The following is a 26,790-nucleotide window of genomic DNA, read 5'->3' as shown; positions in this document are numbered from 1 at the left end:
TATTTCTTCTCACTGTGTCGGTAGCCAGGATCCTCACTCTCCAAATGTCTCTTCCCCACAGGACGTCCGGATGGATCTGTGATAAGAGAATGTTCCGCAAGGGGAAAAAGAGGCACAGCAGCAGCAGCTCCCAGAGCAGCGAGATCAGCACCAAGAGCAAGGTCTGTGTGACCCGCCGCCGGGCCGTGGGGTACTCGGTTCCGGGTGTTGGTTAATGGGATTATGTCACGGGGGCCTGTGCCCGGTTCCGTGGCCCTGGTGGTTGCTGAAAGTCAATAAATAATAAAAATAAAAAAAATAAAATAAAAAAGAAAAAAATAAATAAATAGATAAAAGTATTTTGTGACGCCACCTATGGTTACAGTATGGTTACTGGGGCTGCAGGTCAGACCTCTGGGGTGATGGTTAGGCAGCCAGTTGTTTACGCTTCCCGTAGGTGAAGCGGGGTCCCCAGGGCAGTTTTAGTAGTACACAGATATGGCGGCCGTTTTTCCTCACAGCCTTTTCAACTGTCACTTTAGTGCAGCAGCCTATGGCTGCTCAGATGAAGAAATAAAGTGCATCACACCAATTCATTAACTCTGACCAGGTTTTACTTGCAGGTGTTAAAAAGGGGTTCAGTTTCTCATGTTACAGTTTTTGGGTAATCTGGGAACAGTTCAGGATCTCTGCACCAGGTCAGTTGTGTGGCCTCCCTGCTGCGCTGTTTCTCCTTGGTACTAGGCTGCCTGTAGCTATACCTTGTCCCTCTCTCACTGTCTTCACCTGTATGACAGGCGGCGGGAGCTTCTCTAAGGGGCACTGCTGTACTCACTGCGGTCCCTAAGCTCTGTGTAGCGGCTTTGCCTTTAGGTGCTGCTGCGGCCAGGAGATCTGCAGTCTCCCTGGCCCCCGGTCTTTTTTGCTGGGCAGATTAGATCCCTCACAATCTCGGATTCCGGTGTCCGATAATAAGCGCTGTTCCTTGGGGATGAACCGGTCAGGCTCCACCTCCCCGGTCTCTCCTCTTTTGCCTCACTCTTGATCCCTCAGGCGGTCACACAGTTAGGGTACCTTCACACTTTAGCGATGCAGCAGCGATCCGACCAGCGATCTGACCTGGTCAGGATCGCTGCTGCATCGCTACATGGTCGCTGGTGAGCTGTCAAACAGGCAGATCTCACCAGCGACCAGTGACCAGCCCCCAGCCAGCAGCGACGTGCAAGCGATGCTGCGCTTGCACAGAGCCGGCGTCTGGAAGCTGCGGACACTGGTAACTAAGGTAAACCTCGGGTATGGTTACCCGATGTTTACCTTAGTTACCAGCTCACACCGCTTAACTTAGCGTGTGCAGGGAGCAGGAGCCGGCACTGGCAGCGTGAGAGCTGCGGAGGCTGGTAACGAAGGTAAATATCGGGTAACCACCTTGGTTACCCGATGTTTACCTTGGTTACAGCTTACCGCAGGCTGTCAGGCGCCGGCTCCTGCTCCCTGCACATTCAGGATTGTTGCTCTCTCACTGTCACACACAGCGATGTGTGCTTATCAGCGGGAGAGCAACAATAAAAAAACAAACCAGGGCTGTGTGTAACAAGCAGCGATCTCACAGCAGGGGTCAGATCGCTGCTCAGTGTCACACACAGCGAGATCGCTAATAAGGTCACAAAAAACGTGACTCAGCAGCGATCTCGGTAGCGATCTCGCTGTGTGTGAAGTACCCCTTACTTGTGCGGGCTAAGCACTGCCCTCACCATTTTGATGTCTTCCCTCACTCTCTGCTCGCACAGACCCCTCTTTTCCAACTGTCAACTGTCTCTCTGACTCCGCCTCCAAACCTGGCTTTAAAGGGGACCTCACCTGAACTCGACTTGTAGAGCTCCCCCTCCAGGCTTGGAGTGGAAATGTTGTATGTGGGATTACCTGATGTGGAGATCCTTCCCTGCCCAGGTACAGGTATATTTGTGGCAACTGAACCCTGGGGTGCCACATGTGCGTGTGTAAGAGAAGCATCCGGAGTCGGGGGAAGAATAGAGAAAGGGTTTGGTACCATGTTAGTTACAGCTACAGACAGAACGGTGATTTGCAGTGCTGCCGCTGTGCCTTTGAAAACGTCTTTTTCCAAAAACCAGTTTAAAAAATATTAAAACATATTTTGCTGTAGATGTCAGAAACGCGTCAGTGTGTGCCATATGCGGATTATTGTTTTAATATTGATTTTTAGCCAAAAAAAAAAAAAAAAATATATATATATATATATATATATATATATATATATATACACTTTTGGCTAAAAATCAATATTAAAACAATATTCTGCATACGGAACACACTGACACGTTTATGACATCTACAGCAAAATAGTCTTAGGCTATGTGCCCACGGGCACAGTGTCCTGCAGATATGGTGCGGGCATTCTGCACTGAGGATACAGTACCATTTCTTCGGTACTGCATCCTCAATGCAGAACAAGTGCTGCAGTGATCGGGGCCTTCATATTACTTACCTCCATCACGCAGCACCTCGCTTTCCGGCGGCCGTATTACTCTGTCATCGTCTGCTGCATTGTGCAGGAGAAGGTGGGCAGGCCTGAACTAGCTCCGGCTATCACATGACCGGAGCTCGTGCAGGCCCCGCCCACATCTTCCTTCCTGTACCTGGATCCACCGCGCTGCTGCACACCGGACGGAGAAAGTGACTCGGGTGTCTGCTATCAAGGCAGGTAAGTATGGGACTCTGCGGAGAAATCTGCAGGAATAATTGACATGCTGCAGATTTTTCCGCAGGGAAATCCGCATTATTTCCGCTGCGGAAAAAAACGCAGTGTGGGCACAGCAGTTCCCAAATGCCATAGAAATGGCTGGGGAGTAGCTGTGCTGCAGATTGTTGAAAAATCCGCGGCAAATTCCGCGCATTTTCCGCAGCGTGGGCACATAGCCTTAAACTTTGACTAAGGCTATATTCACACAGACTTGTGTCACTTCCGGAATGTTTTGTTGTTTTTTTTCTGTCAGCACACAAACCCATAGAACTTAATTAATCCATACACGCATCAATGTCTGAGTGTCCGGCCCATGACATTCCAAGCTTGTCCTATTCTCTTCTATTTGGGGATCAGACTAGGCCATTAAAGTCTATGGGTCACTAATGCGATTTTAAAAAGCATTGATTAAATATTTTATGGAATAAACAATAAAAAGTTTTAAAAAAAACTGTGAACGTGCTGCAGGTCCCCTTTTTTGTCTTTTTCTATAGTTGTTAATCGTATACAATGGGACTGACATTCAGAGATAGTAGACTGCAATGTTGTTTATTCTATGCCCTATGTTTTGTATGAAACAGCCACATTTGTATGTGACAGTTACATGACAAAGTCAAGACTAAGGGTGCAAGCACACCCGAAACGCGTTGATAGTGTCACCCATGCACTAACTGCTTGTCTCAATCACGATATTCTGTATGTGAGCTGCTACTAATAAAAAATAATCTTTTACGATTCACATTTTCCTGGCTGTGATAGTGCCAATGTCCGAGTTCCATAAGAAAGTGGACTTGCAATTATGGTGAACTGGATTGTTTATATTTCACAGCACTGTATATACTTATAGGATTGCTGCCTCCGTCAGTAGAAAAAAAGCTTCCTTCTGGAGGAGAGGTTATTTGCATGCCCTAGAAAGCATTGGCTGGCCAGTATTATCCTCTATCCCAGCTGGTGGTCTCTGCCTTTCACTATTATACTATAGCTACGTCATTCCATGTAGTTGTGAGCAAAATACACTCCTATGTCCTTGGAACTCCAAATTGATAAGATTGGTTTTACAAGCGCTTGGAGAAATGAATATAGCACAGCCTAGTATGGTGTACTGAGAGTTTCTGTTTCATTACATCATATGACCAATTTATATAGTACCTCAAACAAAGGAATAACTATGCACCAATAAGAGCCTCAGGGGTGTGTGTAGAAATGTGAAACTTCCTCGCCCATCAGTGATAGCTGAACCCTATGACATCATTCAGTTATAAGACAAGATGGTTTCTATAAAATACAAAGTGGCTTGTGTTCGCTCACACAGTAAACAGCTCAACCCCGATCCATATGTTGTGTCGGGTATTACAACGCCGACCCATTCATTTAAGTTTGACAGCAGCAAAATATTTTAGGCATCTGCTCTGATGTGTTTATATGTCCGGATCTTTGCATGCAAGATACAGTGTCTTGATATGGGGATTTATGGGGATGATGGATTTTTTGCTGTCTTTGTGTTGATTGGTAACTGTTTTCTCAGTCTGTAGACTCCAGCCTGGGCGGCCTCTCCAGATCCAGCACCGTGGCTAGCCTTGATACAGACTCTACTAAAAGCTTTGGTAAGTTACTCTCCGAACCAACATTGGAGATTTAAAAGAAACCCCTTACCCCTAATCAGTTCCCTGTTTTGTGATTTCTTTGTTGTACTCATCTGGTCTAGGTCTGTTTTTGGGTTTTTTTTCTCCTTTTTTTTTTTACCAATCAGCAGTAGGTTTGCCCATTATGTCTGGTCTATACTTTGAGAAAAAGACTGATGGCACCTCCTAACTTTGTAATGTGATCAGGTGCATACTCAGCATGAAACATAGTAGCAAAAAAATGACAGTTGCGCTGTCTCCTTTTTTTGGTGTGTACTTTGCACTGCTCAGTGGTAAGTGTTTGCTTCTCCTTTAAAAAGCCGATTGCATGAGACAAGCTCACAGGAAGCTCGCTTCCTCTCATCGCTGCAGAGATAGCAGAGCAGCTCACTATGTGAAGCTGTGTGGAGCATGCAGGCCACCGGGCAGGACACGCGGGCGCAGAAGAGAAGTAATCGGGCACTATCGGGGCAGGGATGACGTATTTGTACATCTATATTAAACTCTTCCTCTCTGCTTCCCCACAGGACAAGCTTCGAGTAATTCAGAGCCTTGTGCTGAGTTCAAGGTGAAATATGTGGGATCCATTGAAAGAGTAAAGGCAGAGGAAAGCAAAACATTGCAAGGATCACTCGACCTCATAAACTACATTGATGTTGCACAGGTAATAGTTGTATCAATCAGATGTACAGTAGAAGCTCGGTTTACGAGTAACTTGGTGTGCGAGTATTTCGCAAAGCTTGCTGTAAATTTGTAAGGCTGGTTTCACACTACGTTTATTTAACATGCGTCAGGAACGTTTTTTTGCTGCAAAAGCGGATCCTGCTTTTACAGCAAAAAACGCATGCAAACGCATCTGTTATTTTGCAGGATCCTGTCACTGGATGTTTAGGGGCGGGCACTGGAGTCATGTGATCGGGAGTGAGGGGAACCAGACTGGGAGCCGGCTTCTGACAGCTGCAGACGCTGGTAACTAAGGTAAACATCGGGCTTGGATACCCGATATTTATCTTGGTTACGAGTGTCTGCAGCTGCTAGGAGCAGGGCTGTCTGCACACGTAACCAACGTAAACATCGGGTAACTAAGAGAAGTGGTTACCCGATATTTACCTTGGTTACGAGTGTCCGCAGCTCTCAGGTGGGAGAGAGAGGGAGGGGAGGAAGGGGGAAAGACAGAGATAGAGAGGGGGAGGAGAGACAGATCACGCGAGACTGGTTCTGTGCATGCTCAGTAGAGCAAGCAGGATCCTGTCTATCAGCACGCCAGCGTTCACCTGCGTTTGCCTGCTGTTTAGTCAGGATCCGGTGACATGCAGTATTTGGACGCAGCTCAAAAACGCTACAAGTAGCGTTTTTGAAAGATGTTAAAAAACTGCAAGTCGCTGGATCCTCACTATAACGCACGCAAACGCAGGTGAACGCATTTTAACGCGAGTCCATTGCAAATGCATTGAAGTGAAAACGCATTTGCACTGGATCCGTTTTTCCGCTAAAAAAACGTTATGGACGGATGTTAAATAAACGTAGTGTGAAACCAGCCTAACTCAGTTTGCGAGCAATGTTTGCTGTACGAGCAAATACTCACCGCACACACTTCCGGTTCTGTACTTTCACCGCGCTCTCACCTGCTCTTGCAGTTCGCACAAACACACACACACGTTATGCTCACCTACCCTCCGTTCCCTCGGCGTCCTCCTGGTTCCTGTAGTCCGCAGGTATGTGTATCCGGTAAAAATCGCGACCGATGCAGGAGTTTACGCTGTCAGCGCTTCTCAAAGTCAGCGCTGACCAATCAGAGGCAAGCGGCTTATGCCTTTGACGTCAGCGCGCTAGCCAATCAGAGGAAAGCGGCTCACGCGTACGACGTCTGCTGCTGAAGCGCTGACAGCGGAAGCTCCTGCATCAGTCACGATGGTTACCGGATACACATACCTGCAGAGTATAAGAACCAGGAGGCCGCCGAGGGAACGGAGGGTAGGTGAGCATAGTGTGTGTGTGTGTGTGTGTGTGTGTGTGTGTGTGTGTGTGTGTAATGGCACAACCAGGATGGGATATTATACAAGTTGTGGAAGGAATTGTCTGAGCTTGCATTATATCCTATGGGAAATCTTGCTTTGCTAGAAGAGTAACTTGGTTTACGAGCACACTCCCAGAACGGATTGTTCTCGTAAACCAAGGTTCCACTGTATATCATAAAATATACTTAGTATTAAATAATGGCACTCGTGTATCTAAGGGACCATGTGCTTCCCTGTAATACTTATTGGGAACGATAGGCACTTTGTGTCCTACCATTTAGTACCTTTCTCCAGCCCTATATTCTCTCCTACACTGCACTACATGGCTGCTGACAAATACGTGTATTTCCTATTTAGTGTTAGTAGCAGACATGTAAGATTGCCACAATCACAAAGAAGTGTGTGTTCTCCGGTAGGGTCTGGGCTCTCATTGCTGCTGTTATCGAACTATGGCGCCATCATCAGGAACAGCTTCATGGTTTCATCGTGCCATTTATGGGGTCACCTTAGTACTTACACTATATGTTTAAACGATTTAGAATTCCTTATTTCTTTTCTATTTCAGCAAGATGGAAAACTTCCTTTCGTGCCTTCGGATGAAGATTTCATTATGGTAGTTTCAAAATATGGCATTAAAGTAACTACCTTGGATCAGTATGTAAGTAATCGTAAATGTATGTATCTTCATTCTGATGCCAGCTATAAAATACCACTCCCTGAAGCGCACTGTATCGGTTTTCCACTAGTAGTAAAAAAACAAAAAAAACAAAAACAAACGTACTCACCCTCCCTTGGTCCAGTGCTGAAACACGCAGGCTTCAAACACAGACACCAGACCAGCGCTGGACCGGGGGAGGGTAAGTCACGTATTTATTTATTTACAGTGCCTTATACTCTATGAACTTTTCCACATTTTTTCACGTTACACCCACAAAATTACATGTATTTTATTGGGATTTTATGTGAGTTAACCACGAATAACAAGTATTTGTGAAGTGTAGAGGATATAATACAAAGTTTTCTAAATTTTTTAAAAATACAAATCTGCAAACTGTGACCTGTAGTTGTATTCAACCCCCTGTAGTGTGATTTCCCTAAATTAAATCATGAGTGACCATTTGCCTTCAGAAGTCACCTAATTAGTCAATAGAGTCCATCTGTGTGTAATTTATTTTTTGTATAACTACAGCAGTTCTGTGAAGACCTCAGAGGTTTGTTTGAGAACATCAGGGGTCAAAGAGCATCATGTGAACTAAGGAAAACATCAGACAGGTCAGGGTAAAGTTGTGGAGCAGAGTAAAGCAGGGTTATGTTCTAAAAAAATATTGCCTAAGTTCTGAACATCTGATGGAGCACTGCTCCGTACATCAACCAAAAATAGGAGTATGGCACAACGGCAAACCTACCAAGACATGGCCGCCAACTAAACTGACATCCTAAGTAAGGAGAGCACTAATTAGAGTAGCAGCCAAGAGGACAATGGTTACTCTGGAGGAGCTGTCAAGATCAGGTGGGAGAATCTGTCCACAGATTATTCATATATGTCACAAATCTGGCCTTTACGGAAGAGTGGCAAGAAGAAAGCTATTGTTGAAAGCAAGTCATAAGAAATTCTGTTTGCAGTTTGCAAAAAGCCATATAGGGGACACAGCAAGATGTGAAAGAAGTTGCTTTGGCCAGATGAGACCAAAATAAAACTTTTTTGGCTAAATACAAAATGCTATGTGTAGCAGAAAACCAACACTGCAAATCTCCCTGAAAACACCATCCCACTGTCAAACATGGTGGTGGCAGCATCCTACTGTGGAGAAACTTTTCTTCAGCAGAGACAGGGAAGCTGCTCAGAGTTGATGGGAAGATGGATGGAGCTAACAGGACAATCCTGGAGAAAAACCTGTTAGGAAGCAAAGACTTGAGCCTGGGATGTAGATTCACCTTCCAGCAAGACAACATCCCTAAACATCCTGCTAGAGCTACAATAGATTGTTTAGATTAAAGCATATTCCTGTGGGTGAACGGCCCAGTCACAGTCCAAACCTAAATCCCATTGAGAGTCTGTGACAAGACCGGAAAATTACTGTCGTCTCCATCCAATCTCACTGAACGAGAGCTTGTGTGCAAAGAAGAATGGGCAAAACCTCAGTCTCTAGATGAGAAAAGCTGGTAGAGAAATACCAGAAATAAGGCTTACAGCAGTAATAAAAGCAGGAGATCGTCCTTCAAAGTTCTCAGGGTTGAATACAAATGGACGTCACAATTTTATTATTTATATTTTTAAATATTTAGAAAACCAGGTATAATTTCGTTTACACTTCAAAAGTATTTGCTACTTGTTGTCCGAAGTCAGGTCAGGCAGGATCGTTTGCCTGCACAATGGATTCAACTTTGTTGCCCTTAGCATCAGCTGATTGTATGGTCTCTGTGCCCAGCACAGCGGCGTCCGTGTGTGGTGCTGGATTTCCCCCTATGCAAGTGAATGGAGCTGAGCAGCAAAAGCTGAGATGTGTTGGGCTCTGCTGATGTTGAGGGTCGCAATTAAGACCCCATTGATTACACAAGGATAACCTATCCTATGGATACACCAATGTTCAATGCTAAGAAAACCCCATTATCTCACTCCTGAGCACCTTCGCTTTTGAGGATAATGAGGCGGTGTTACTGTTCTCAGGGGTCTTTTTCTTTTGAGTTGGTGAATCCTTCTACATCTGGACATTTTTTGCCCTCTTTAAATGATTATCCGCCATTTTCAAGCTCTGCTGCAGCCTTCTCTCAGTAAGTTTCTGGGTTTTTTTTCTTCAATTACTCACAATTAATTAATTAAGGATATGTTTTTTTCCTACCAGTATTAAATCATTAAGTTTGTGCATGTAGATTGTAGAGCCCTCAATAAATGTCGGAAAGCATAATGGTGGTCTGTGCATTGACCGGTGCCCTGTGGTTTCAGGATGTGTTGCACCGGCACCCCCTCTTTCTCATTGTCTCCATGGTGTGCTATGATGACGGGCTGGTGGCTGGAAAGAGTTTGCTCGCTCTGAAGACCAAAGATGCCAGTGATGACCAGTGTAGCCTGTGGGTTTATCAGTGTGCCAATCTGGTGAGTGCTGGTTTATTACAATAAAGTGACACGTGCCGGTTTTGTACATAGCAGTAGTTTGTCTGGTGGTTTGTGAATAAAATTGAATGAACATGAACTTTGGATGCTAGAGATTTGGATTTTTTTTCCATATGCTATACTTAGAGCTCTTTTCTAGTTCTCGGTGATAGTCTATACTTCACTTATTGCCATGTACTAACATACACTGTGCAGATTTATTAGGCAAATGAGTATTTCTTTATCGTTCCTATGGGAGACCCAGACATTGGGTGTATAGCTTCTGCCTCTGGAGGACACACAAAAGTACTACACTAAAAAGTGTAGCTCCTCCCTCTGAGCCTATACACCCCCTGGAGAACCAGATCCAGCCAGTTCATTGCTTTGTGTTCAGGAGGTACACATCCACACATGCATTCTCATCTGATTTTTCATTTTTGGAAAGAGTTTGAAGAAAAGCGGGTCCAAGTCTGGACCCCCGGCATTTTCCCTTCTCACCCCACTGTGTCGGCGGTGCTGTTAAGGTTGATTCCAAGGCTGGAGCCTTACATGCCGCGCTCCTTCACCATCCCTCGGGCTCTGGCTTGAAGTGGGAGCCAGCACGGTTCTCCATGCTTTGCAGGAGACCGGTCTCCATCCACAGCCCTTCAGGATCCTGCTGGACGGAGCACTCATCCCCAGGGACCTGGAACCCTGCGTCTCAGCAAGCTAAGTACCTGAGACGTTTATATTCTGGGGGTCCCTGTACTTTATTATGGTGGGAGAGTGTGCTGAGTGAGTTTTCTGACATTTCCGGCCGGTTCTCTGGCTGCCGCCTGAGAACCGCGCCGATGGTGCCTGCGCGCCGGCCGCACCGCTCAAATTTAGGCCCCGGCTTCGCCGGAGGCCTACTTTCGGTTTCACTGCCCTCGCATGTCATTCATGCAGAGGGACAGTGCGGCTCCGCCCAGCGGCCGTTCTACACAGGGGAGAGACACTCCTCACTGGGTACATGTCTCCTCCCCTGTAAGTCTCTTTGGCCCTCCAGATCCCGCTGTCAGAGTTGGTCCCGCCCCCTCTCCTCGCTCCGGCGCCATTTTATCAGCGTTTTCTCTGCGATCAGCACTGGCTGCAGCATCCCTGCTGAGGTGCTTGGGGGTCTGGGCTTTGGGATCTAGAGGGCACACAACACCGCTCCAGCGGTCTGGTAAGCCACAACCTCTGGTTGTGGGCCTCTGTATACTCTCTGGGGGTCACTCTGGCAGAGCCCCCACTTCAGCAGCATGTCTCACACGAGGAGCAAGGCTCCAAAGCTATATTCAGTATGCACTGCATGTAAGCTCGTGCTGCCTGAACCGAGCACATATCCACATTGTGATGCCTGCTCTAACCTGACGATGCCTCAGCCTGGAATCGCACCCACAGTGGTATCTCCGGCTGCTCCGGCTCCTGTGGCTGAACCCCCGGCTTGGGTAGAATCCCTATCTAGGTCAATCTCCCAGTCTTTTGCCGACTCCATGGGACAGCTGTCCCGGACTTTGCTGAACATGCATCAGCCCCCTTCACAGGATGCCTCTGCTGCTAGGGCTCTCTCAGCGGAGCTCACAGAGGATTCTTCATCTGGTCCCAGACCCCGTCCTCCTCAGAGGAGACGTAGGGCTCCCTCCCCTTCCTCGTCCCGCGGCTCTGTTTCAGAAGCTGAATCGCGGGACGAGGAGGATGCCTTCACAGGGGGCTCGGAGGCTACCTCCATGTGCCCCATTGATCTGTCCGGAAGTGACTCAGATGTTAGTGATTTGATTGCGTCCATTAATTCTGTACTGGACCTCAATCCGCCAGTATCAGAGGAGCAACCCTCTCTGGCAGAAAAGCACCAGTTTACCTTGCCTAAGAGGACAAAGAGTGTGTTCTTTAACCACTCCAGTTTTCAGGCCGCAGTGACCAAGCCCAGGGCCTGCCCTGACAAACGCTTCCCAAAGCGTGGTTCTGATGACCGTTTTCCCTTTCCACCTGAGGTGGTCAAGGAGTGGGCTCATTCACCAAAGGTAGACCCCCGGTGTCTAGACTCTCAGCCCGGACCGTTGTATCAGTGGCTGATGGCACCTCTCTTAAGGATTCCACCGACCGCCAGGTTGACCTTCTGGCCAAATCTGTATATGAGGCGGCAGGGGCCTCGTTCTCCCCATCTTTTGCAGCAGTGTGGGCTCTCAAAGCCATCTCTGCTTCTCTAGAGGAGATGCATTCCCTCGCCAGGGAATCTATGCCCGAAATGGTTGCCTTAACTTCCCAAGCTTCTGCTTTTTCATCCTATGCCATGTCTGCCATGCTGGAGGCTTCTCACCGCACTGCGGTGGCTTCGGCTAATTCCCTCGCTATCCGCAGGATCTTGTGGCTTTGAGAGTGGAAGGCAGATGCTTCTTCAAAGAAGTACCTTGCTGGGCTCCCTTTTGCTGGGTCCAGGCTATTTGGTGAACAACTGGATGAAATTATTAAGGAAGCTACTGGCGGGAAGAGTACTTCCATGCCACAAACCAAAACCAGGAAACCTGTCCAGGGTAGGAACCAGTCGAGGTTTCGTTCCTTTCGTTCCTCCAACTGGTCGTCCTCTAAGCCCTAGGCCTCGTCCACTAACTCAGCCAAGGACCAAAAATCCAACTGGCGCACAAAGGCGCGTCCACAGAAGACCGCAGGAGCTGCTGCCACTAAGGCAGCCTCCTCTTGACTATCTGTCCGCGCCAGCAACGTCCTTAGTCGGTGGCTCTCCCACTTTGGCGACGCGTGGTTTCAACACGTCTCCGATCAGTGGGTGCGGGATGTCATCTCCCACGGCTACAGGATAGAATTCTCTTCCAGCCCGCCAAACAGATTTTTTTCTGTCAACTCCCCCCTGTTCCAAGGCCGCCGCCTTCTCTCAGGCCGTGGCATCCTTGCAGGCCAACGGAGTAATTGTACCGGTTCCCGCCCGGGAACGGTTCAGAGGTTTCTACTCAAATCTCTTCCTAGTCCCCAAAAAGGACGGTTCCTTCCGGCCCATCCTGGATCTCAAGCTTCTCAACAAGCATGTTCAGGTGCGGCATTTTCACATGGAATCTCTTCGGTCAGTCATTGCCTCAATGACCCAAGGGGATTTCCTGGCATCCATCGACATCCGAGATGCCTATCTGCATGTGCCAATTGCAGTTTCTCACCAGCGTTGGCTACGTTTTGCAATCGGAGAGGAACATTTCCAATTCGTGGCTCTCCCCTTCGGGTTAGCCACGGCCCCTCGGGTATTCACCAAGGTCATGGCAGCAGTGATTGCGGTTCTGCACCTCCAGGGGTTGGCAGTGATTCCTTACCTGGACGACCTTCTAGTCAAGGCTTCATCCAGCGCAGACTGTCAGCGGAGTGTCTCGCTCACTCTCGCCACTCTAGCCCAATTCGGGTGGCTGGTCAATCTGCCCAAATCCACTCTGACTCCGACCCAGAGGCTCACGTACCTAGGGATGCAGTTCGAGACTCTGCCGGCACTTGTGAAGTTGCCCTTGATCAAACAGCAGTCCCTCCAACTGGCGGTGCGCTCTCTGCTGAGGCCCCGCCGTTATTCCATCAGGCACCTGATGCAGGTGCTGGGTCAGATGGTGGCGTCAATGGAGGCTGTTCCATTTGCCCAGTTCCATCTGCGCCCTCTGCAGCTGGACATTCTCCGCGGTTGGGACAAGCGGCCTTCCTCCTTGCACAGGTTAGTGGCTCTGTCGCCACAGACCAGGAGCTCTCTTCAGTGGTGGCTTCGGACCCTCTCTCTGTCTCAGGGACGCTCCTTCCTGGCTCCGTCCTGGGTGGTCCTCACCACGGATGCCAGTCTATCCGGCTGGGGAGCAGTATGTCTCCACCACCGAGCACAGGGCACTTGGACTCCGTCCGAGTCAGCCCTCTCGATCAGTGTGCTGGAAACCAGAGCCGTGCTCCTGGCTCTCCTAGCTTTTCACCACCTATTGGCGGGCAAGCACATCCGAGTCCAGTCAGACAACGCGACAGCGGTTGCCTACATCAATCACTAAGGCGGGACACGCAGCCGCCTGACAATGTTGGAGGTACAACGTATCCTTCAATGGGCGGAGGACTCCAAGTCCACCATATCCGCAGTCCACATCCCAGGCGTGGAAAACTGGGAGGCAGATTATCTCAGCCGTCAAACCGTGGACAGTGGCGAGTGGTCCCTGCATCCGGCAGTGTTTATTTAGTGTCAATCTGCCGCAAGTGGGGCACTCCGGACGTGGACCTAATGGCATCCCGTCACAACAACAAGGTTCCGATTTGCGTGGCTCGCTCCCACGATCCTCAGGCCTTCGCAGCGGACGCTCTGGTTCAAGACTGGTCCCAGTTTCGTCTGTCCTATGTGTTTCCCCCTCTAGCTCTCTTGCCCAGAGTCCTGCGCAAGATCAGAATGGAGGGCCGTCGGGTCATCCTCATTGCTCCGGACTGGCCCAGGCGAGCTTGGTTCCCAGACCTGCTCCATCTGTCCGTAGAGGTGCCATGGCATCTTCCGGACCGTCCAGACCTTCTCTCAGAAGGTCCGTTTTTCCGCCAGAATTCTGCGGCTCTCAGATTGACGGCGTGGCTCTTGAGTCCTGGATCTTGACGGCTTCTGGTATTCCTCCTGAAGTCATTTCCACTATGACTCGGGCCCGGAAGTCTTCCTCGGCCAAAATCTATCACAGGACTTGGAAAATTTTCCTGTCCTGGTGTCGTTCTTCCGGCCATGCTCCTTGGCCTTTTTCCTTGCCGACCCTTCTGTCCTTTCTACAGTCCGGTCTGCAGCTAGGACTGTCCCTCAATTCTCTCAAGGGACAAGTCTCGGCTCTGTCAGTGCTGTTCCAGCGGCGTATCGCCCGGTAGGCTCAGGTCCGCACCTTCATGCAGGGCGCGTCTCACATCATTCTGCCTTACCGGCGGCCATTGGATCCCTGGGACCTCAATTTGGTCCTCACGGCCTTGCAGAAACCCCCCTTTGAGCCTCTTAGGGAGGTTTCTTTGTTTCGTCTTTCACAGAAAGTGGTCTTTCTAGTGGCCATAACTTCCCTCAGGAGAGTCTCTGATTTGGCTGCGCTCTCTTCGGAGTCACCTTTTTTGGTTTTTCATCAAGACAAGGTGGTTCCCCGTCCGACTCCGGACTTTCTCCCTAAGGTGGTTTCTCCTTTCCACCTTAACCAGGACATTACCCTGCCTTCCTTTTGTCCGGCTCCTGTTCATCGCTTTGAGAAAGCGCTGCATACTCTGGATCTGGTGCGGGCGCTCCGGATCTATGTTTCTCGCACCGCTGCTCTTAGGCGGTGCACCTCTCTTTTTGTGCTAACCACAGGTCGGCGTAAGGACCTCTCTGCTTCTAAGCCGACCTTAGCCCGTTGGATTAGGTCGACTATTTCGGATGCCTACCAGTGTTCTCAGGTGCCTCCCCCGCCGGGGATCAAGGCACACTCGACCAGAGCTGTCGGTGCCTCTTGGGCTTTCAGGCACCAGGCTACGGCTCAGCAAGTCTGTCAGGCTGCCACTTGGACTAGCCTGCATACCTTTTCAAAGCACTACCAAGTGCATGCTCATGCTTCGGCAGATGCGCGCTTGAGCAGACGCATCCTTCAGGCGACTGTCACCCATTTGTGAAGTTAGGCTCTGCCTACTTCTCAGTTTTTCTGTTTATTCCCACCCATGGACTGCTTTGAGACGTCCCAATGTCTGGGTCTCCCATAGGAACGATAAAGAAAAAGAGAATTTTGTTTACTTACCGTAAATTCTTTTTCTTATAGTTCCGTATTGGGAGACCCAGCACCCTCCCTGTTGCCTGTTGGCAGTTTCTTGTTCCGCGTGTTATCACCGGCTGTTGTCGTGGACAGAGTCTCCGGTTGTTCGGTTTCTTGCTCTGTTTTTACTTGTGGGTGGCTATTCTCCTTCAGCTTTTGCACTAAACTGGCTAGATCTGGTTCTCCAGGGGGTGTATAGGCTCAGAGGGAGGAGCTACACTTTTTAGTGTAGTACTTTGTGTGTCCTCCGGAGGCAGAAGCTATACACCCATGGTCTGGGTCTCCCAAGACGGAACTATAAGAAAAAGAATTTACGGTAAGTAAACAAAATTCTCTTTTTTGATCCCATGATACTTGTTATACATGTTGTTGTCCTACTCCAAGCTGTATAGGCTGAGAGCCAACTACCAATTAAGTAAATCAGGTGATGTGGATCTCTGTAATGAGGAGGGGTGCGGTGTAATGACATCAACACCCTATATAAGGTGCGCTTAATTATTAGGCAGCTTCCTTTCCTTTGGCAGAATGGGTCAGAAGAGTTTTGACGGGCTCTGAAAAGTCCAAAATTGTGAGATGTCTTGCAGAGGGATGCAGCAGTCTTGAAATTGCCAAACCTTTGAAGCGTGATCACCGAACAATCAAGCGTTTCAAGGCAAATAGCCAACAGGGTCGCAAGAAGCGTGTTGGACAAAAAAGGCGCAAAATAACTGCCCATGAATTGAGGACAATCAAGCGTGAAGCTGCCAAGATGCCATTTTCCACCAGTTTGGCCATATTTCAGAGCTGCAACGTTACTGGAGTATCAAAAAGTACAAGGTCTGCCATACTCAGGGACATGGCCAAGGTAAGGAAGGCTGAAAAACGACCACCTTTTTACAAGAAACATAAAATAAAATGTCAAGACTGGGACAAGAAATATCTTAAGACTGATTTTTCAAAAGTTTTATGGACTGATGAAATGAGAGTCACTCTTGATGAGCCAGATGGATGGGCCAGAGGCTGGATCAGTAAAGGGCAGAGAGCTCCACTCTGACTCAGACGCCAGCAAGGAGGAGGTGGGGTACTAGTATGGGCTGGTATCATCAAAGAGAAACTTGTGGGACCTTTTTGGGTTGAGGATGGAGTGAAGCTCAACTCCCAGACCTACTGCCAGTTTCTGGAAGACAACTTCTTCAAGCAGTGGTACAAGAAGAAGTCGGTATCGTTCATGAAAAACATGATTTTCATGCAGGACAATGCTCCATCACATGCATCCAACTAATCCACAGCGTGGCTGGCCAGTAAAGATCTAAAAGATGAAAAAATAATGACATGGCCCCCTTGTTCACCTGATCTGAACCCCATAGAGAACCTGTGGTCCCTCATAAAATGTGAGATCTGGGGGGCGTGGCTTGAGCTTGATGGCAGGCGGACGCTTTCTCTAAGAGCTCCGCAGGCTGAGGCGGCAGATTACAAATTACAACCCATCAGGCACCTCCAAACATGCCTGGAAAGAAAGGCACAGACAAACCAAGCAGACCACCAGCGCTGAGGAGCGGCAGCACAGCGGTGGATCACTTTTTCAGAAGTGGGAAGCTGTCCCCGGGTCCCAGGCCTGCTCCTGTCATGGCACCTTCGACCACGAGGCAGACGCTTGCAGCAGGAGGAATTAGCAGAGGACATGGTGTGGAAGCGGCAGGGGAGACTCACATCACAGAGGTACAGAGCGGTGTCAGTGCAGTGCTGACAGGATCAAGCTCTCCACGTGTTTTCCAGACACCAGCGGTGCAGGGGAATACAGGAGGAGAGCCCGCTGTGAGACATATACAGGAGGAGGGAGGAGGGGGAATTCCAACCTCACAGCAAAGATCAGGAAGTCAGTCTGATGCAGAGAACAGGAGCGTGGGTGCTGAGGGAATTAACCCTGTAAGCACAGACAGCATGAACTCTCAAGGGATATCAGGTTCCCAGGAAAACTCATCCCCAAACAATCAGGGGAAGCAAACTGGAGGCCAAATCACACATATAGTTAACCCTGGATGTCTCTCTGCAGAAACAGATCGCATATTGCAATTACTGTCAGCTCTCCCTACCAAAAATGATCTAGACATACTAGTGACCAAAATGGAGGCGGCACATGAAAGGGCCCTGTCTATTGTGAAAGGGGACATTGACGCTCTGGATACACGCACAAAAGCAGTGGAAAAAGACGTATTTACATTATTTGAAACAGTTAACACACTGGAGCAAGATCTCTCCAATTCCAGAACACACCTGCAAAATGTCGCCATTCTATTAGATGATCAAGAGAATAGGGGAAGGCGAAATAATATCCGATTGAAAGGCATTCCAGAAGTGATAACAGCCAATGCCCTGCTCAAGTCTGTAACTCTAATATTCAACAAGGTGATGGGGGCTGCTGAGGATACCACCTATGTGATTGATAGGGTCCACAGAGTGTTCCGCCAAGGCCCGGGGGATACTGCCCAACCAAGAGATGTTCTGTGCAGACTACATTACTACACCGATAAAGAAGTCATACTGAGAAATGCATGGACCTATGGAACTGTCTCATATGAAGGGTCTGAAGTCAAGCTCTTTCCTGACATATCATCCAGAACCCTGTACATGAGACGCCAACTTATGCCAATTTTGCAAAAGATCAAAGATAAAGGAGCATCCTACAGATGGGGACATCCATTTCACCTAATAGTTCGCCACAAAGGGGACCAATTCCTGCTGAAGCGTCCGGAGGAAGTGGAAAGTCTCTTCCAATTTCTTGATACGCCTGCGGTGGAAATTCCTAACTGGCTACTGATGGACAGACCTGCCGGGTTACCCCAAAGAAAAAGAGGAAGTAGACGTCTGCCTGCGAGATATCAGAAAAGTTCCAGGGACTTCGTGCCGATCGGTTATTGTTCCCAGGAGGAGCCAGATTGATGACTCGGGTTTGATTATGGTTTTTTGTCTCATGGTGGGAGGAGCGGGAGATAGGCCATATTTTTAGGCCTGGTGTGGTCATCATAATATTGTATTAAGGTCTTGCGAAATGTCCTGAAGTATTCATGCTTTTCGCTCTCTTTTTTTTTTTTTTTTTTTTTTTTTTTTTTTTTTCCTTTTCTTCCCCCCCCCCTTCTCTCTCCCCCCCTCCTCTCCATGTGGGTTATAAGGACCCTTGAATTGTTAAGTTTTGAGGATAGTCTGGAAATTTTGGTAGTCATCTAAGTTCTGTGCCTCTCACCGCCCTGTCCCAGTATGGGGGGGTGAGATGTGGGTTTGTAGTTTAAAATAGCAATGTCATTTTTGCCTAGAGCCTGTTCAGCTTCTGCCCTTGGTCTTCCACGCACCCCAAGGGTGGTTCTCCCGTTAGGAGGGCACCAGGTCTCCGAAAGTTTCAGTGAGACTGTATAGTTTTAGAGTGTATAATTGTACTGGTCGTTCTTTTAGGCCAGCTGGTACGGTCTATAATTATATTTTGTCTAACTCTTAACGTACTCTTTCTCTAACTCATTATCCTTTTCTCCTTCTTGGTTTCTTTCTTTCTTCTGCGTTTTTTCTCTCTGTAGGGTCTGAACCCTTCTCTCTCCTTCCTGACTTTTCTGACCCCCTCTTCCCTTCCATCCCCTATCCCACTCTCTCATATCCCGTCCTCTCCCGTAGGGGGTACACCACAGTTCTTGACATAACTATGCACAGATCAGGGGTCTCGGAAGTGAAATATGGGACACTAAATGTAAAAGGACTACATAGCCCGGGTAAGAGGTCTATCCTGGCAAACTCGTTAAAAAAAAATGGGGTCCAAGTTGCCTTTCTGCAGGAAACGCATTTATGCAAACATAAACCATTCAAACTAACATCACGCTGGTTCCCTGAGGCATACCATAGCTTCTCACCAGACCCGAAGTCCCGAGGAACTAGCATCCTCATCGCTCGCGCAATTCCCTGGGAGTTCATGGACTCTCGCAGTGATGACATGGGCAGACTATTAATGGTGAAGGGCAGGATCGCCAGGCATATTTACACTCTGGTATCCATATACCTTCCCAATATAGGGCAGATTGACACCCTGGCGGGATTTCTGGAGTCAATGGAGGACTTCGTGGAGGGGACACTCATACTAGGGGGGGATCTCAATATTGCTCTAAACCCAGCGCAGGACACTTCGACAGGCACTTCGGCACATCCTACATCAGCTCTCCGCAGGCTGCGGTGCATGTTACATGAACAGCAGCTTGTGGATACATGGAGACTTCTGCACCCGTCCGATAAAGACTACTCTTTCTATTCAAATGCACATGGAGTGTACTCCAGACTGGATTACTTTTTTGTGAAACACAAAGACCTTGAAAGGATCTCTAAAGCCCAGATAGACAACATAACCTTCTCTGACCACGCACTCTGCACAGTGTCGGTCTTGTTGCAGTCCCCGATTCCACAGCAGTGGCAGTGGAAGCTGAACACTTCCTTGCTGGAGGACCCGGGAAGCCTGCAGATGGTACAGAATTCTTTGACAGAATACTTTACAATGAATGCGGGTGGGGACACTTCACCAACAACGGTTTGGGAGGCTCACAAGTGCGTCATTAGGGGGGTGCTCATACAGCAAGGGGCAAGGAGAAAGAGGGAAAGGGAATTGGAGGTTAACAGGTTGCTCACACAGCTGAGGGATTTAGAGACACAACATAAGCAGATGCCCTCAGCAGAGTTGGGGGGATCCTTATTTAAAGTTCGGGATGAATTGCGGAAATTACTTAACAACAAGGCAAAGGGGGTCCTTAATAGATGCCGTAGACACTTTTATGAATACGGGAACAAGTGCAGCAGGACTTTAGCGAGAGCACTCAGACAACAACAGGCGACAACCTTTATATCAAAAATATCCCCATCACATCCCCAGGGTTCAATATTACACTCTTCGGTAGAAATAGCGGAGGCGTTCCAAAAATTCTATGAGTCCTTATATAATCTAGAGACAAATGACCCTGCGAAGTCAAAATCATCTTTTGAAAGAAAAATTTCAGAGTACCTCAGAGAAGCAAAAATGCCGAGGTTGGAAGATTCTGACATAGCTATGTTAGAAACTCCAATCTCAAAGCAAGAACTGGTGGACGCAATTACGTCATCAAAACCGGGAAAAGCCCCAGGGCCGGATGGCCTTCCCCTGATTTACTATAAAAAATTTACAGAGATGATATCTCCACACCTCCTGTCAGCATTTAATTCCAGGGCCTCAGAGGGCTCAACCCCTAATGCAGATTCGTTGAGAGCACATATTACGGTATTACCAAAAATAGGGAAAGATCCAACACAATGCGCCAGTTATCGCCCGATATCCCTGCTGAATGTGGACACAAAATTATTTGCCAAGATCTTAGCGAACAGGTTGGCTCCTTTTCTTTCTTCAATAATTCATCCAGATCAGGCGGGCTTCATGGCGGGCCGTGAGGCACGGGATAATACTGTTAAGGCCATTAATCTGATACATAAAGCTAAAATGGGGGGTCTACCGTCTATGCTTCTGTCAACAGATGCCGAAAAGGCTTTCGACAGAGTAGACTGGACCTTTATGGAAGCCACGCTCGGTTGTCTTGGGTTGGGACGCGGCATGATGAATTGGATCATGTCTTTATACTCGGTACCCTCGGCAAGAGTCCGGGTAAATGGGATTCTGTCCGACCCATTTAAAATATCTAACGGCACCCGGCAAGGATGCCCATTGTCTCCGCTAATCTTCATCCTGACGCTAGAACCCTTCCTCAGACATGTACGAGCCAATTCTGATATTACAGGCATTGGGGTTGGCCAGGCAACACATAAAGTAGCTGCATATGCGGATGATCTTCTGTTTTTCGTTTCGGCACCAAGGATTTCGCTCCCAAACTTAATGAGGGAGTTTCAGAAATTCTCCAGCCTATCAAACTTTAAGATAAATTTCACAAAATCTGAGGCGCTCAACATAAATCTTACTTTTAAAGAAGTGGAAGAGTTGAAAACATCGTTTAGTTTTCGATGGGCAGCCCAATCCCTAAATTACCTGGGGGTACGTCTGACCAGTGACTTGGGTCTACTTTACTCACAGAACTTCCCATCTCTGTTATCTAGTATCAGGAAAGACTGTGACAGATGGGGGAAATTATTATTCTCCTGGTTTGGCAGATGCCAGATATATAAAATGAATGTCCTACCCAGAATTCTTTACCTGTTACAGGCGCTCCCAATCAAAATACCGTCTGGATTCTTCAAATCTCTGGAATCCATTCAGTCTTCGTTCATTTGGGGAGGTAAATCGGCACGCATAAAAAGAGCTATCTTACACAGGACCAAGGGGGGTGGGGGGATTGGGTTGCCAGATATAAGAAGATATCACTTAGCTGGGCATCTTACTAGAATGATTGACTGGTGCAGGAACGGGTCTCAGAAGGCGTGGGTACAGATAGAGCAGTCCTTTTCCCCAATACCCCTCAACAAATTACCGTGGGTACTCTCTGAGGTCCCTGCAAGATTGAAATCACATCCAACTATCGGACCAACCGTGACATACTGCAATACTGGGAAGGTGCAATCGGAGTTGATACCCAGACACTCGAGCCTGACACCGATCTTGAGCCATCCTGCTTTTGAACCAGGTAGAACAGACCCAGTATTTCAGGCATGGGTTCGGGGCGGGGTGGACCGGGTGGAAGACTTTGGGATTCGGGACAACTGGCCGCAGGTGGAGGGTTTGGGGGTTAGACAGGATCCCATCCCACTGGGTCTATGGAGATGTTTACAATTGACGCATTTTTTCAGTAGTCTCCCAGCTAGGACCCACTTTCAACGTCCTAAGACACAGTTTGAAAAATTGTGTATGGGTTCAGGCACAATACGACATTCGCTTTCAGTGGTTTATTCACTTTTGTCTTCGTCCCCTGACCAACAACTTCCCCCGTTTGCTTCACAATGGGAATGTGATTTGGGTATCCAGCTGACACCAATACAGTGGGAACGGATCTTCAGATTGGCACACACATCTTCCATCAGCTCCAGGTTCTAGGAGGCTAGCTATAAACTGTTATCCAGATGGTACAGAGTACCCTCCAGGTTACATGTCATGTTTCCAACAGTTGACCCCACATGTTGGAGATGTGGCACAGCAGAGGGTAACATTTTACATGTGTTTTGGGGGTGTGAGGCGATCCGGCCCTTCTGGAAGGGAGTGTCCGACACCATTCGCCAGGTTACTGGCAATGACGAGGAGCTGGGACCTGCTGCTGCCCTATTGCATCACTGTGGGGTCCCTGAAAAAACCTATAAGAATTCTTTGAGGAAATTCCTTATTATGGCTGCGAGAGTATGCATACCTGAAAGATGGAGGAGCACGACCCCTCCCACGTTGGTCCAATGGATCAATAAGGTCAATGACCTCATGTACATGGAGGATTTAACCTCCTCGCTGCATGATACATATGAGAAATTCTGGTCCACTTGGCGAGAATGGTTGGACTTCCAACATTCAGAGGAATATAGCGTCCTGGTGGGGGGCGATGTGGCTGCCGATGGAACCGCAGTTTGCAACACTTAGCTGAATTCCCCTCCCTACCCCCCCCCCCCCGATTTCCTCCCTCTCTCCCCCCCCCTCTCTTCCCCTCCCCCTCCCATTTTTCTTCCTACTTTTCTATTCTTCTCACACTGATTGCCTAATAACTTCTCTTTCTTCTCTAGCCTTTCTATCTTTCTTGTTTCACATGTATTTGTGAGTCACCTTCGTTATCTGTTTTAATGTGAATCTGTATTAAAGCAAAAATGTGGTGGAACCTAGACTTATCAGGAACCCGGGAGGAGATATATGAAGGAACGTGATTCAGCAAGATACAAATATATATTTCCCGTTTGGCATCTTGTTAATGATATATGTATTGTAGTGCAAATTGGCCTGATTGGTCATAAGAACTGTATTATGTTATGTTGAAGGTTTTCACTTAAAAATAAAGAATTTAAAAAAAAAAAAATGTGAGATCTACAGGGAGGGAAAACAGTACACCTCTCGGAACAGTGTCTGGGAGGCTGTGGTGGCTGCTGCCGCAATGTTGATCGTAAACAGATCAAGCCACTGACAGAATCTATGGATGGTAGGCTCTTGAGTGTCATTATAAAGAAAGGTGGCTATATTGGTCTCTCATTTTTTTGGGTTTTGTTTTTGCATGTCAGAAATGTTTTTCTAAATTTTGTGCCGTTATATTGGTTTACCTGGTGAAAATAAACAAGTGAAATGGGAATATATTTGTTTTTAATTAAGTTGCCTAATAATTCTTCACAGTAATAGTTACCTGCAAAAACAGATATCCTCCTAAGATAGCCAAATCTAAAAAAAAACCACTCTAACTTCCAAAAATATTAAGCTTTGATATTTATGAGTCTTTTGGGTTGATTGAGAACATAGTTGTTGATCAATAATAAAAAAAAAAATCTCTAAAATACAACTTGCCTACTAATTCTGCATACGGTGTATACTGGTCAAATGGAGGCCGAAAGAATATGGTCTGGACGGTCTGTTGGTATATGGCAAAGAATGAAGTATAATACAGTGTGACACCCAGCGGTCATGGTGCACATTGGTACTAATGACAAAGTTAGAGGAAGGTGAAAGGTCCTTAAATTTGATTACAGGGAAGTAGGACAGAAGCTGAAGTCCAGGACCTCCAAGGTGGTGTTTAGAGAATTACTACCGGTGCCAAGAGCATCACTAGAAAGACAGCGGGAGCTTAGGGAGATAAATACGTGGCTTAGAAATTGGTGCAGGAAGGAAGGGTTTGGGTTCATGGAGAATTTGGCCGACCACTCAGTCGGCTACAGGCTCTACAGTAGAGACGGACTGCACCTCAATTGGGAGGGTGGAGCTGTGCTGAGGGAGAAAATGGTCAGACGGATGGAGGAGCTTTTAAACTAGGATCTGGGGGGAGGGAGGGTAGTGGAGCAAATAATGATAATTTCCTCAGTACTCAACATTGTTGGGTATAAATGACTTAGTGACATAATGTATAATGGGTGGAGGAAGGGGGAACTAGATGGACCTAGGTCTTTTTTCAACCTATGTAACATTACTCCATCCTGCTGAATCCTATACAAAAAAAACCTGCATCTCCAAATATAGCTTGCAAGTGTAAACAGGTGCTAACTGCTAAAAGTACACAAAACACAAAAGAATACAGCAGCGCTCTGTAAGCTGCAAGACCTATGCAAACATAGAATATATGGAATTTAAACTGCATAATGCTATATAAATATACTTAACAAAATAGCCTGTGAGTGCCGGATGCCAGTGTACCTTATGGAGTGCCAGTGAAGTTGTGAGCTTTTCTGGGCTCCGCTCTGACCCTGGGGCCACAGCTCTGACCTCTACAGATCTCCATTGCTGCAACTAGAGCTTCAGCGCGGTCAGCTTGGATCCGGTCCAGTAGGATTAGTGGGGAATTCACATGGTGGCACATGACTCTCACATTTAACCACGCTTTGCCGAAACATGATGGCTTCTTTTATTTTGCATTCTCCAATGGTTCAGCTTTCATGGAAGAACAGGCATGCATATGCAGGTGTCATTTTTTTATGGGTTTTAATAAAGAAAAATAATAAATTGCGCCTTTTTTTTCCCCGCCATTTACCGATCCCCATAAATAATCTGATCGCTGTGTTGTTCAGGTCATTACGATTACAGGGACAACAAATATGTCCATGTTATTTGCTGATTTGTGATGTTTATTATTTTATAAAAAAGTGCAATAAAATTACATTATTCTATTTTTTTTTATTATTTTTAGTAACTTTATTAGAAGAAAAAAAAAATCCTCTTTTCCTCTCCCTCTAGAATACAGGACATAGAGATGCTGCTCTGTACAATGTAGCTGTGTCCTGTGTAATCTGCTGTGTAAGAGGCTGCATTGTAGGTTCATTTATGTGAAATCCTCCTTCTGACATCATCAATCCTAGTGGCTCAACAGCTAGAGCAGCTAGGAAAGCTAGGAGGCTGCTGGACACAGGTTTTGAACGTTGCTGGTTTGAATCCAAGGTGGTAAAGATAAAAAAAAAAAAAAATTGTATTTGTATTTTTTTCCTCATTTCTTTATAGTAGTTTTATGGGAACAAATGAATCTGACTCTTTCACCAACATTGAGATACAGTATTTATCTATCTATCTATCTATCTATCTATCTCTATCTATGATTCTATCTCTCTATCTATCTATCTATCTATCTATGATTCTAGCTATCTATGATTCTATCCCTCTATCTATCTATGATTCTATCTCTATCTATTATCTGTCGGGTATCTATATATCCCTCTATCATCCATCCCTCTATCATCCATCCATCCCACTATCATCCATCCCTCCCTCTATCCCTCCCTCTATCTCTCCATTCATCCCTCCATTCATCCCTCCATTCATCCCTCTATCCCTCCCTCTATCCCTCCATTCATCCCTCCATTCATCCATCCATCCCTCCCTCTATCCCTCCATTCATCCCTCTATCATCCATCCATCCCTCCCTCTATCCCTCCTTTCATCCCTCTATCCCTCCATTCATCCCTCCTTCTATCCCTCCATTCATCCCTCTATCATCCATCCATCCCTCCCTCTATCCCTCCTTTCATCCCTCTATCCCTCCATTCATCCCTCCTTCTATCCCTCCATTCATCCCTCCATTCATCCCTCTATCATCCATCCCTCCCTCCCTCTATCCCTCCATTCATCCCTCCATTCATCCCTCCTTCTATCCCTACATTCATCCCTCCATTCATTCCTCTATCATCCATCCATCCCTCTATCCCTCAATTCATCCCTCTATCATCCATCCATCCCTGCCTCTATCCCTCCATTCATCCCTCTATCCCTCCCTCTATCCCTCCATTCATCCCTCTATCATCCATCCATCCCTCCCTCTATCCCTCCATTCATCCCTCCATTCATCCCTCTATCATCCATCCATCCCTCCCTCTATCCCTCCATTCATCCCTCCATTCATCCCTCTATCATCCATCCATCCCTCCCTCTATCCCTCCATTCATCCCTCCCTCTATCCCTCCATTCATCCCTCCCTCTATCCCTCCATTCATCCCTCTATCATCCATCCATCCATCCCTCTATCCCTCCTTTCATCCCTTTATCCCTCCTTCTATCCCTCCCTCTATCCCTCCTTCTATCCCTCCATTCATCCCTCCATTCATCCCTCTATCATCCATCCATCCCTGCCTCTATCCCTCCATTCATCCCTGCCTCTATCCCTCCATTCATCCCTCCCTCTATCCCTCCATTCATCCCTCCTTCTATCCCTCTATCATCCATCCATCCCTGCCTCTATCCCTCCATTCATCCCTTTATCATCCATCCATTCCTCCCTCTATCCCTCCATTCATCCCTCCATTCATCCATCCTTGCAGCTGAATAATCTGCTTCTGGTGTCTGCAGTATAGAGGTCAAGATAACAAAATCTTCCTATTGGTTTCATTACTGGCAGTAGCTCAGTGGTTAGAGCTGCTGCCTTTGAAACAATGAACTCACAGTTCCACGAGTTCGAGTCCCGGCCGCCCCGAAAATCCAGAGCCGATGATAATT

General features: G+C 47.4%; 1 protein-coding gene across 3 annotated transcripts in view; it reads left to right on the top strand.

Moving 5' to 3' along the window:
• Nucleotides 1-26,790, top strand: part of ITGB1BP1 (integrin subunit beta 1 binding protein 1) — a 34,702-nt gene that overhangs the window by 2,147 nt on the left and 5,765 nt on the right. For 2 of the 3 annotated variants that reach the window (XM_075341091.1, XM_075341090.1), the window contains exons 2-6: nt 62-161; nt 4,263-4,341; nt 4,887-5,023; nt 6,943-7,035; nt 9,322-9,471. In XM_075341091.1, the coding sequence (XP_075197206.1) occupies nt 90-161; nt 4,263-4,341; nt 4,887-5,023; nt 6,943-7,035; nt 9,322-9,471 (531 nt within the window). In that variant the 5' untranslated portion in view covers nt 62-89. Of the gene's footprint in view, nt 1-61; nt 162-4,262; nt 4,342-4,763; nt 4,811-4,886; nt 5,024-6,942; nt 7,036-9,321; nt 9,472-26,790 lie in introns of those variants that run through there. The other variant, XM_075341092.1, reaches the window with a different exon arrangement.

This window comes from Anomaloglossus baeobatrachus, chromosome 3 (genome assembly GCF_048569485.1).
Source record: "Anomaloglossus baeobatrachus isolate aAnoBae1 chromosome 3, aAnoBae1.hap1, whole genome shotgun sequence".
Lineage (NCBI taxonomy): Eukaryota > Metazoa > Chordata > Amphibia > Anura > Aromobatidae > Anomaloglossus > Anomaloglossus baeobatrachus.
This window is presented reverse-complemented; position numbering and strand designations above follow the sequence as displayed.